The sequence below is a fragment of the Tenrec ecaudatus genome, chromosome 3, assembly GCF_050624435.1.
Source record: "Tenrec ecaudatus isolate mTenEca1 chromosome 3, mTenEca1.hap1, whole genome shotgun sequence".
Classification (NCBI taxonomy): Eukaryota; Metazoa; Chordata; class Mammalia; order Afrosoricida; family Tenrecidae; genus Tenrec; species Tenrec ecaudatus.
The window spans coordinates 175,759,077-175,771,462 of NC_134532.1; the positions used below are offsets into that span (position 1 = coordinate 175,759,077).

Consider the following 12,386-nt stretch of genomic DNA (forward strand, 5'->3'; position numbering starts at 1 on the left):
CGGTCCGGCGGAGAGCCAGGGGCGCGGGCGGAGGGGAGCAGGGAGGCGGCTTTTCCAAAGGGGAGAATCGGCCAAGGCCACAAAGGGTGCTCCGCTCCTCCCAAGCAGAAAAGGTTTGTTTTCATTTGAGAAAGTCAGAGAGCCCTTTCCCCTACTGGGCTCGCAGTCTAGTAGGGAAAGCTCCGCCTCTTCTGGATACTGATTGGCCCAAATCTTTTAAAGCTAATGTATGCTAACATCTTCTCTGTCTGATTGGCTCCCCTGCACAGTTCCACAGGGAGTCGCGTCCTACCTGGTGGAGAGGTGTATTGCTGTCCTACTCTCTCCTTTGGTCCTCCCTGGGCTGTTTCTCAGGTGGAAGGACAGGCTCCAAATTGGAGACCTTCAGTTCTCAAACCTCAAGAGTGTCCGAACTAGCCCAATGGGTTCTGGGAACGCTTTTCTCTTCTCCCCTTTTCTCCTGTGGAGTCCAAGTCCAAGAGTGAGGCTAATGTTCTTGTTACTGATTCTACACTTGGGAAACTGGTGAGTAAATTCAAGGACCTAAAAGTATTCTTTGGCATCGACACCCTTGTCCTTTACTGTCCTTTCTTTAAACATTCGTTACGAGTAATCTATACTTCAGGGACATAAGTGTGTTATTCTACCACTGCATATCTCTGATTAAACCATTTCACTTTCAGGATGAAAAAAATTAGCTTATTTCAGGACATGGAGGTTAGCTCAGTTGTGTTTAGTATTAAAATTGATTTAATTTGGGATGGGAAGAGTCTGCAGAAATGACTTTGCTACTACATTTAGTGAAAAAATGCCATAGATGAACTCTGAACTTTCTGGATGGTTCTGCATTTTAAAATGAGTTATTTCAGAAACTTGTTACTCAGTCAGGTGTGTGTTGCACTGTGTTGTATACCAATGTTGCTTTACCCCACCCTCTACTCCTCTTATTCTTACTGTCTTTGGTAACTTTGCTATTCTGGAAAAAAACTAATCGTGTACAGCAAGAAAGTGGATAAATAGTATTAAAATTTTTCAGGTTTGAAAATGTGTAATATTTCACTCAGAAAAATAATCGAGTATATGAGATTAACAAATTTTAAATGACTTCTACATCAATGGACTGTCTCTCAATAATTAAACATTATATGGTAGTATGGGTACTGTATGTGTGTACAAACAATACCAGTCCTAACCTTTCCATTTAAAAGCGATCAGAACTGTAATGCCTTTCAATAAACTTTGAAATCATTCTGATAAAAAGATAAAATGGTCAGTGTTTCACGTGGGATTTGTATAGGAATAGTAGATGAATGGGGTTAAATGTTTCAATTAAGGGCGAGGCATTATAAGTGTGCCTCAGATACATTATGCAGATAATGCAACTACTTTAAATATATGTGCATTTTAAATTATATTATTAAATTTTAGGATTCTGTTTAGAACTCAAGGCTATAATGCAATCACTAAGCAGATAGAAATATACTGTAAAAACTGTTGCTTAATGCTTAGCAATCATTGCTTAAACGAATTGTTGTTCATGATTTGATTTTAGTATATTGCTATAGTGAGATTTTTTTTGAGCCATTACCAGCAAATAGAACAACTATGTTTTCTCTCATAAAACAGGAATTTGATTAAAGTGGGCCAGGCAATCTAATTTACATGCTAAAAATTTTCTGACACTTGGTCCTGTTTCAAGTATTATAATTTTAGTCTATTTACCCTTTTCCATTAGAATTGTAAATCTTCTGCATGGGCACAATCATATCACTCATTTCCCCCCTCATACATTAGTTGTGTCACAATAACTATTTCTTTTAATATGTCATAATGTTTTAGAGAAGATTAAAAAATGTATAACATACCAGCATTCTCATGCATTTTCATAATATTGTAAATGAATCTGGGTCTGATAGGTAAACACAGATTTATCCAGTGAGTTTTTGAAATGAGAACCTGTCTGCTTTTTTATTGTAAGTGCAAGTTTTCCATTTGACATAATAAGCAAATCGCTTAGTAATGGTCATACTGTCTGCTAAAAGAAAAGCTTTGTTTTACATGAATGTGTTTTTGCTTATGATCATCATAATTGGCTGCAGCTCTGCTTCATGCTTCCAGATAAAAGAAACTGTGTGGGGTCGTGGACAGAGCTTGGGCTTGGGAGCTTGAAGACATGATCTCATGCCTCTGGGTCTTTAACCTTTCTGAATACATTTTCTTCATCTAGGCAGTGGGAGAATTAGATCATTTATGAGTGCTTTAAGTTTTCATATGAAACATATCTAGGACTTGAACAAAGATCACAAAATAATTCAACAGTTGCTCCAATAGCCATGCTTAGTAATGCTCAAAAAAGATATTAAACGGGTACGCATGTATATTTATTACTAAATGTATGAGTGAGTAAAAGAGAGGTGTTATAAAACTAAAAGAGATATTTAATTCCATTTATCATAGTAGAATAGATCATCTGGATTATTCTGAGGAGTGAGTATATAATATGAAAAACAAAGGTACATGTTTCTGCTATAATTTTTAGGATTTCAATAGGAGAATTCATGTTTGCACTTTTTAAAGTAGCTACAGTTGTGAATTATTTCTTTTTTTGCTCTATAAGCAATATTTAGTTAGAGATTATGGGTTCTAAAATTAAACAAACCATGTACATTCTTATCTCCATTTTGAGAAACATTTTTAAAATGTTTTAAAAACATTTAAAAACTTAAACACAAATGGATCAATTCATAAGAATTTTGCTGACCATTTCTTAAAGTAATCTATTTCAAGATTTCCTTATATCAAGAACATAGGTGAGTGGTATTATATTGACTTTCACATTTCTGAACTTTGAAGTCTATCTGTTGGAGTCAACAGCGGTAGTTACTGTGCTCTCTGTATTACACTTTCGATTGGCATCCAGACAAATTAGATATATACTCTTAAGTTTGATTGAACTCATATGTAAGGGTGGGAGAAAATCTAAACATAACCAGGTTTTAAGAAGGATTGAAAATATTTTCAGATTTAGCTCCTATAAAAAATATCCAATCGTAGGTTTTGACTAGCAAATTACATTTGAGAGAGCTGATAGAGAACAACTGATTATAAAAAACATCTGCATGAAACACTCAATAGTGATAAACATTAGCTTTCAGTGTTCCAGATGGAAATGCTTTTAATTATTGTTAAACATAGCCCTTTCAAGTAATTAAGAAAAAATTATTAATATTTTGAGAATGGTAGTTAATGAGTGATTTTGACTTAAGTATCTAAGAAAAGAATAATACTATTTTGGCTTATGTGTCTAATAAAATAGTAATAGTGATCAAGTAAATTTGGACAAAATAATTAACTAATGATATTGTGCTAATATTTAAATACTTAAAGAAGAAATAGGTATAAAATTATTTTAAATCTAGGAGTCACATATCACCATTGCTCTATGTATTGTAGACAGAGTCCTTTTGGTTATCCAAACAAATCACGTGCTTCTTGTATTTTATTTTCTCAAAAGACAGCAGGGCTTATTTTTTCTAAGAAAAAGAAATGCTGAACATTTAACTCAAATATTAAATAAACGGATTTAATATTTTATGTTTATATGAGGTGATTAATATTTGCCTAAGAACATAGTTACCTCAAGGAATGAGGTCTATGGGAGGAAAGAAAACACAGGGTAGAAAGCTGAAACATTGCTCTTGAGATACTGAGAACATGATTACTGAGTGCCCAGGCAGAAAGCTGTGGAGAGAGTACAAATGGACTATTCAGGCTTGTGGAGAATAATTCACATGTGGACGAGGTAGGCCAGTGGCCAAAAGAGGACTTGACCACTAGATATAGGTTCTAGCTGCATTTTCAATAGTTCCAATAGGGCGATCATAAGTAATTTCCCCCAGATATCACTCAATTTTGACAAGGGGAAAATAACATTTTTCTTTAAGATTGGATATCAGTGGGAAAATTCATTTAAAATCTTACATGAAAAGATCTGATAACAGGTCATTTGCGGCATCACATCTATTTGGATGTTATTTTCCCTGGTTAAAGTAATTTTAAGGGTGTGTAACAATGAGTTCAAACACTGGAACAATTGGGAGGACAGTGCAGACCTGTTGTCATAGAATCCCTATGAGTCAGAGCCAACCCGATGGTACCTAACGACAACACAAATCGAACAAGTCCGAGGCTCCTCGTGTGCTATCACATATCTTTTGTAAAGAACATGCATTAAACCAACAGTTTTTAATGCATGCCCACTATGAATTAAATAGAGTAGATGTGGCATTTATAGACTCCGCTAAGCTGGTATTTATGATACCAACAAGAGGACATCAATTTATAGTATTTTGTATTTTAAATAAGAAAGTATGCTTTTAGGAGTATAAATAAAAGTAATCAATAGGTTCAGAGTAAAACTCATTGATGGAGAGTTCATAGTTTACAAAAGGGAACTAAGACATGAGAGTTCTTATCACCAATTCCAGAAACTAGACGAACATGTTTTTCAAATTCTGAAGAGAAATGTTAGGCATAGAAGTTGACATTTACCTGAATTCCTAATCAGACAATGAGAGACCATCTAGATAATCTTCTTCTTTACTGTGAACAATGATCGTGGTCCTATGTACAACAGTCACATCCTGCACCCAAATCACAATCGTTCTTACATTTGAGCCCATTGTTGTAGCCACTGAGTCAGTCCATCTTGTCATGGTCTTCCTCCTCTGCTCTCCTCTCCTCTCCCAACAATGATGTCCTTCTCCAGGGGCTGCTCCCTCCTGATAAAATGCTTAGAGTTCTTTAGATGAAGTGTCACCATCTGTGCCTCTAAGAAGCATCTTGCTGTACTTCCGACAAGACAGATTCATTTCTTCTTTTTGTGGTCAATGGTACTTTCAATATTCCTCTCCAGCACCATCATTCAAATGCGTTGATTCTTCTTTACTCTTCCTTAGTCCAACTTTCACATGCATATGAGGCAAAGGAAAATATTGTGGCTTGGGGCCTCAAAGTAACAGCATTGCTCTTCAACACTAGAAAGCAGACTCGCTTGGCAAATTTACCTAGTGCAATAGGATTTTTGACCTCTAATTGCTGCTTCTGTGAGTATTGATTATCGAAATCCTCAATAACCGTAATCTTTTCTCTATTTATCACAATATTACCTATTAGTCCGGTTTTGAGAATTTTGGTTTTCTTTATATTGAATTGTCATCTTTGATCTGAAAATGCAACCTTGATCTTAAAAAGGTAAGTGCTTCAAGTCCTCATTTTCAGCAGCCATGGTTGGTCATCTGCTTATAAAAGGTTGTTAATTATCCTTTATTCAAACCTAATACCATATTTTCTTCATATAATCCAGATTCTCTTAATATTTGTTCAGTATACAAGTTGAACACTTATGATGAGTGTAGAAAACACTGATGCAAAGTTTTCTTAATCTTAAAGCATGTAGTATTCCCATGTTCTATTCACACAACTGCTTCTTGATCCATGCACAGGTTCCCCAGGAGCATTATGAAGTATTCTGGTATTCCCAGTATTCTCAAAGTTGTCCATAGTTTATTATGATGCACACAGTAGAATAGCTTTGCACGGTGGATAAAACACAAGTTAATATCTTTCTGATATTCTTTACTTGCATCCCAGGTCTATCTGACATCAGCAACGTTATCCCTTCGTCCACATCCTCTTCTGTAGCTGCCACTGCTATGAATGCTGTTGGATGATCTTTAGCAACATTTTACTTGCATGTAGTGGCAATGATATTGTTCTATAATTTCAGCATGCTCTTGGGTCATCTTTCTTTGGAAAGGGTACAAGTATGGATAATTTACAACTACTTGGCCAGTTAGCTGTAAATTTCATAGCATTGACAGGTGAGGGCTTCCATTGTGTCATCAGAATGTTGAGACATTTCCATTGGGATTCCATCAATTCCTGGAACATTGGTTTTGGCTAATGCATTCAGAGTAGTTTGGACTTTTTATTTCTATACCACTGGTTCTATCTCATATGCTACCTTTTGAATTAATTGAATGTCAGTCATTACTTTTTTGTACAATAACTGTATATTCTTTCCACAATCTTTTGTTGCTTCCTACACTGTTTAATATTACTATTATTCATTCAATTTTACATATGTGAACACTGGTTACAGAGGTTCTTAGGAACCTGACAAAGATCTTATTTCTAATAAATCCTGATTGCTACCACATCAGTTTAAAAACATTTTCTTTCTTCTTGAAGTCCTTCATATCAGCTCCCCTTTATCCCTTCCCTCCTTCACTTGACACCCAGGAACCTTATTATTATTATTTTTCTATTTTTGTCTTATCTTACACAATCCAATATATCCATTCACATACAATTCTGTTGTTAAGTTCCATTGAGTGTTACTCATCATTTAACTCCCATTAATTCCTCTCTCACACCATTCGATTGATCATGCATGACTAGAAAAGTTCCACTCTGCTCGCCATCAATTTTAGTCATCAATGCTATCTACAATCTATGCATCCCCACCCCCACCCCCACCTCTCTTCCTGTACTCTAAGGGAACTATTACACCTGTTACTGTTTATGCAGGGCTATTTATCTTGACCTTCATATATCAAATTACCTTAAATATACAAATGAAATCTACCATGATTAATAAGGTAAAACAAATAAACTTCATAATAGTAATAGGAGGAAATATTAAAGAACTTGAGGATAGTAATGTGGTTCATCAGTACTATGCCACACCTGGATTTATCATCTCTTCCATGTGATCCTTCAGAGAGGAACTGTCCAATTATCTTACAGGTGGGTTTTGGGTCTCCACTACATCCACACCCCTTCATGTAGATTTGGTTGCTTGTTTTTGAACTTTTGATACATCTTCCCAGTGACACCTCATGATCACATAGGCTGGTGTGTTTCTTCCATGTGAGCTTTGTTGTTTCTCTGCTAGATGACTACTTGTTTAACTACAAGCCTTTATGACCCCAGAAACTACATATTTCTATAGCCAGGCACCATCAACTTTCTTCACATTTGCTTATGAACCCATTTTGTCTTCAGCGATCCTGTCAGGAAGGTATCATATAATACCCCATTATTGGAATATCCCGTACTTGTAATGAGATAAGATTTAAGTAGAGGCCCCAAATCCATCTGCTTCCCATTTCATTTGCATATATAGATGCAAATACACACATACATTTGCATATATGCATGCATGCATATATTTCCTTTCTTTCATATTTTTACTTTTTATTCTCTGCCCCACTATCATGTTTACCCATTGTTGACTTCTCATTAATTTCTCTCTGATACAAGTTGATTGATCAAGCATGATCAGAAAAGCTCTACTTTTCTCACCATCAATTTTAGAAGACTTATTATACCTCTGAACCTGTCATTATTGGTTCACCACTCACCTCCCCTCCCCTCCTCCCTTCCTATTCCCCCCAGGAATTTCAGTCCAGCCACTGTCTCCTTAAGATTGTTTTTCCTGCCTGTCTTGTATAGATAAGCACCATAAAAAGGAGCATACACATACTCACAGGTCCAACAGGGATCGTGACATTGAGCAGAGTAACATCTCTCTGTGAAATATAGAGAAGGACTTGTTCTAAACCATCAGTCCAGTCCCCATTTTTTTCAGGGTTACATACCCTGGTCCTGCTTACTTAATAATAGCCTTCAGCATTCATGTTCGAAAGGTGAGTATTCCTGCAGTAGGGGGACACAGTGGTCTAGTCGCCCACCACCCTACCCCAATTCCCCCTGCCCCTTTCCACCTTTAGACTTTCAGTGTGGCCCCCTTGTGAGTAATCTCCTATCAGTTCATTTTGGGTGCCAAGTTCTGCATCCTGAGTCAGAAGTCTACAACAGGAATTCCTCAGGAGCTTCATGCTTGCTGCTGTCATTGGTCTATTGCCACTCCTCTCTTGGTTTGCCCCAGTGTGGGTGGATCAGACCAGCTGCTCTCCTGGAGCTGCATCTTGAGAGCGCTCATCTGCAGCACTGTCCTCTGGGGAGAGGGTGTCTGATGTGGAGCTGTGGCCAGTCCTACCCTATCTTTGGGAATGAGCTGCTCCAGGCAGGAACGTCACCCTCAAGGACTGGCACACTGGAATGCGGTCTAATCTCACTCTCCCTTTCCTGGGCCAATGTAAACAATACCCTCCCCTTGGTTGGATTAGTGCCCTGAACCTCCAATTGTGGTTGTTTTTCTTCCTCCATGCGCTTAAATACTTTAAAGGCATACAAGAAGGGGAGAAAAGGTGTCTTTACGCACAGGTGCTGTCTGCATATGTTTTGTGGAAGTGTGAATCCTTGAGTTTGGTCTGGTTCATACCAGAATATCTAGTCATAATATCTAGTCATCAACCCGGGAATTGTGCGTTGTGTACATTTTTCCTTATGCCTGTTCTGCTGTTTGAATTTACCTCATTGGACTCATATGATACTTGACCTCCTGGGTCTGGCTAACTTCCCTTAGCAAAATAGCCTCCAACTCCTTCTTTGAGATGAGGTGTTCAACATTTTGCCACTATTTTTAGTTTCTATAAAACTATGGCACAGAAGTTTTGATAAAAATCAGAGGAATTTAAATATCAAATATTTGGTTTATAACTTTTGTTGAGAATTTCAATAGCTACCAAATTTTTAAAATTTTTAAGAATGCTATATACAATCATTGTTGACTTTGTTATTTAAAGGCATAGCAGACAATGACCAAACAATGAAAGTTAAATGAAGACAATCAAAGAGTCTGCTTACAAGAACATGGATTCCTTATCATTAGACCAAGCAGAAACTTCTTAAAAAACAAAACAAAAAACTTTTGTACTCTGTGGGAAGCAAATGAACTTTGTGATTTTTTATAAATCTTTTCAAACATTTCAGAACCTAATTTTATTACTATTAAAATAGATTAATGCACTTAAACTGTTTGCTTCAAGAAGTAGTACTTGATCATTTTAATTCAGGGAACAAATCCATAAGAAGTACTTATCATGTGTTAAGTAGATCCCTGGGGCCTAGTGGCCAAGCTTTCGGCTGTACACCACAAGGTCAGCAGTTGGAAACACCAGACATCCCATGGAGAAAGAGGAGACCTTACACTCCCATAAAGAGCTATAGTCCCAGCAATCCACAGTGGCAGCTCTGCTTTGTCCTATCTGATCGCTATGGGTCCAAATCTATTCGATGTCAGTGAGTTTGTTTGCTTATTTCTTAACCATGAATTCAAGGAGCACTAGTGGCAAATTCGCCAACCACTGGGCTGCCAAATGCAAGCTTGGTTGTTCACATTACCAGTTGTTCTGTGGGAGGAAGATGTGACTGTCTAGTGATAACATACGTAAAATGATCCCATACGGATTTATAGCTTCAGGAAGACTATGGAACAGTTCTATTGTGGGTTACCATGAGTTTATATTGACTCAATGGCAGTAGATTGGTATTTGGTTTTGACCTTGTGTTGATCAGAGTTTAGGTTCTTTAAGTACAATGATAGCCAAGACATAATCCTTGCTCTCATATACGTTCTTTGTAATATAAGATAGTAGATAATATTGCATCCACAGGACAGAGACGGAAGAGTTCTTACTCTTGGGTAGTTTAAATTCTGATACTTAGTGCTATTATTATTATTTAATAAGACAAAAAAGTAAAGATAAAAATACTATAATTGTTAGTCATGATTTTCAATTAAGTACAATGGGGCAAAGGGAAAGATCTCTAATAAATTTTAACTCTGGGAAAAGTTTGTGTGGCATCAGCTGTCATTTTCATAGATTTTGTTTCTTATTAATAAAGGATATCCTGTGGTCAGAGGTAATGTCTTATAGTTTGGTCAGCTTTTTGAACACAATATTCCTATATTTCTTACATGACATTAAAATTATAAAAATTTGCAAAAAGGTTTTCATTTTGAGTGAACTTCTAAATTGTAGATACTCTTTCCTTGCAGATATAATATATTCTGAGATTTAACATTTTTTAGACAAATATAGTGAATGACTAAAAATTAAGAGACTGTACTATGTAGGAGGACATCGAGATAGACTTAACATATTATGATATTGTGAATGAATAGGCAAGGGGGGTACATCAGAAAGTTTATGACTAGAATATAGTGCTATTATAATAAATATTTTAATACTGGTTCACTCAGGGTGTGATTTGTCTTGATAGCTTCAAGGGTTCTAAACTTAGTTTTGCTGGTCACCAAATTAATCCAAGGGTGACATTGTAGAACCATCACTTATGGTCAGGACACCAGTCAACTCTCAGTTATTCTTGTTGCTGTTCGGTATGTGTCAGTTGTGTCTACCACGTAGGGACTCTGTGCACAACCGAAAAAATCTCCCCCCCACACACAGAAACACTGCCTGGTCAGGTGTCAACCTCACAATTGTGTTTCTGTGTGAGCCCACTGTTGCAGCTGTGGGGTCAACCTGCCCCCATGAGGGTCTTCCTCTTTGTCACTACTCTTCTCCTTTACCAACGTCATTTTCCAAGGACTGCTCCCTCCTCATGATATGACCAAAGCATGTGTGACGATGTACTTCCAACCTTACTTCTAAGGAGCATTCTGACTGTACTTCCAACACTAGTTTGTTTTATTCGTCTGATTCAACATTCTCTGCCAGAACCAGAGTTCAAATGAATAAATTGTTATTTGGTCTTCCTTATTCATTGTCCAACTTTCCCACATGTATGAGGCAATTTAAAATTTGATGACTTGGGCCAGTCAAGCTTTTGCCCTGAAAATGACGTCTTTGCTCATCAACACTTCCAAGAGTTTTTATGCAGCTGATTTTCCCCATGCAATGTGTCTTTTGAGTTCTTCAATACTACTGCCATGAGCATTCGACTTCAATCCTTTCTCAAGATGCTACCTACTGCTCAGTTGTGAGGATTTTGGCTTTCTGTACATTGAATTGTAAACGTACCAAAGACAGCAATATTTATCATCATAAGCAAGTTCTTCAAGTTCTCACTGTCAGCAGACAAGCTTGTATCCTGTATCACACAGGTTATTAATAAGCCTTCCTTCAATCCTAATGTCACCTTTGTCTTCATATCATTCAGCTTCTTGGAGTATTTGCTCATCATACAGATTAAATAAGTATGGTAAGAAGATACAACACTGACACACACACACCTTTTCTGATTTTAAACCATTCCTTTTTTATTTTTGGTGCCAACAACTGCCTCTAAATGCATGTACAGGTTCTGCATGAATACAATGATGTGCTCTTGACTCTACTACTGAACCAACACTACCCACCTTCCCAAAGTTGATTAGTGCTATCAGAGAAACACACACACACACACACACACACGCACACACACACACACACACACTGAAAAATTACCAAGTCTTGTAAAATTTGAGGGTCAGAGAGATAGATTGTACTTTTACATAAGGTGGATAGATAAGCCTCAATGAAGTAGTTGGAGGGACTAGCCACACCTGCACAAGGCAGAGGAAACAGCCATGTTCAAGACCATATACAATGCGTTTAAGAAGAGCACAAAGGTCATTAGGGTTGGGACGGAGAGAGACAGGTGGAGGAGATTAAAAGAAGAGACTGTTAGCACCTATAAGTATTGCTTACTTTGAATAAAATAGAGAATCAGCCAGCTGGAGTTCGGGATTTTGAGCACCAGGATGCCATTATATGGCCCATATGTTTAAAATATCACTCTGATGTTGTCTTGAGAATAGACTAGTGGAGATGCAAGTGTGAAAGTGGAACGATTAAGTTCAGAAGCATTCCCCCCCCCCCAGTAATCTTGGTCCCACTGCTAATTTTAACCAGAGCACTTACTTGTCAGAATTTCAGTTATTTAAAACTCTCATAACCTCAGAATGTTCATCTAAAATTTTAGATTAAATAATAGCTTTTTGTAACTGCCATAACATTATTACTGTAAACTTAAATAACAACTGTATTGTTTCACAGTTTTGAGGCTATAAGTTCAAAATCAATTGGGACGTGCTTCCTCCAAAGTCCTTCGGTTGAAGATCCTTTCTGGCCTCTTCCAGTTTCTGGTCGTCCTTTGCTTTCTGAAAACTTAACTCCATTCCCTGCCTCTATCTTCCCATGTTTATCTTCCTTCCCTGGCTAAAGACAACAATTATAAAGAGAATAAGGTCACCCTATGGATCTCCTGTCAACATATTAATTACATGTAAATGAACCTACTCCCACAGAAGGTCAGAGTCATAGGTATTGTGGGTTACGACTTGAGCGTGCTTGTATCTGTTTTGGGTAAAACGATTGCACCCGTCACTTACCTCACATGATACGTGTTCATTGGTTCATTCAACAAATAATTATGGAATGTCTGTTCTTGGCCAGACACTGTTCTAGGAA

At 37.2% G+C, this 12,386-nt stretch overlaps 1 protein-coding gene across 1 annotated transcript in view; it reads left to right on the forward strand.

Moving 5' to 3' along the window:
* The first annotated feature begins 421 nt into the window (after positions 1-421).
* The window catches only part of GABRG1 (gamma-aminobutyric acid type A receptor subunit gamma1), a 126,216-nt gene continuing 114,251 nt past the window's right edge, over positions 422-12,386 (forward strand). Inside the window, exon 1 of the mRNA XM_075544983.1 lies at positions 422-525. Coding sequence (XP_075401098.1) covers positions 422-525 — 104 coding nt within the window. The remainder of the gene's footprint in view (positions 526-12,386) is intronic.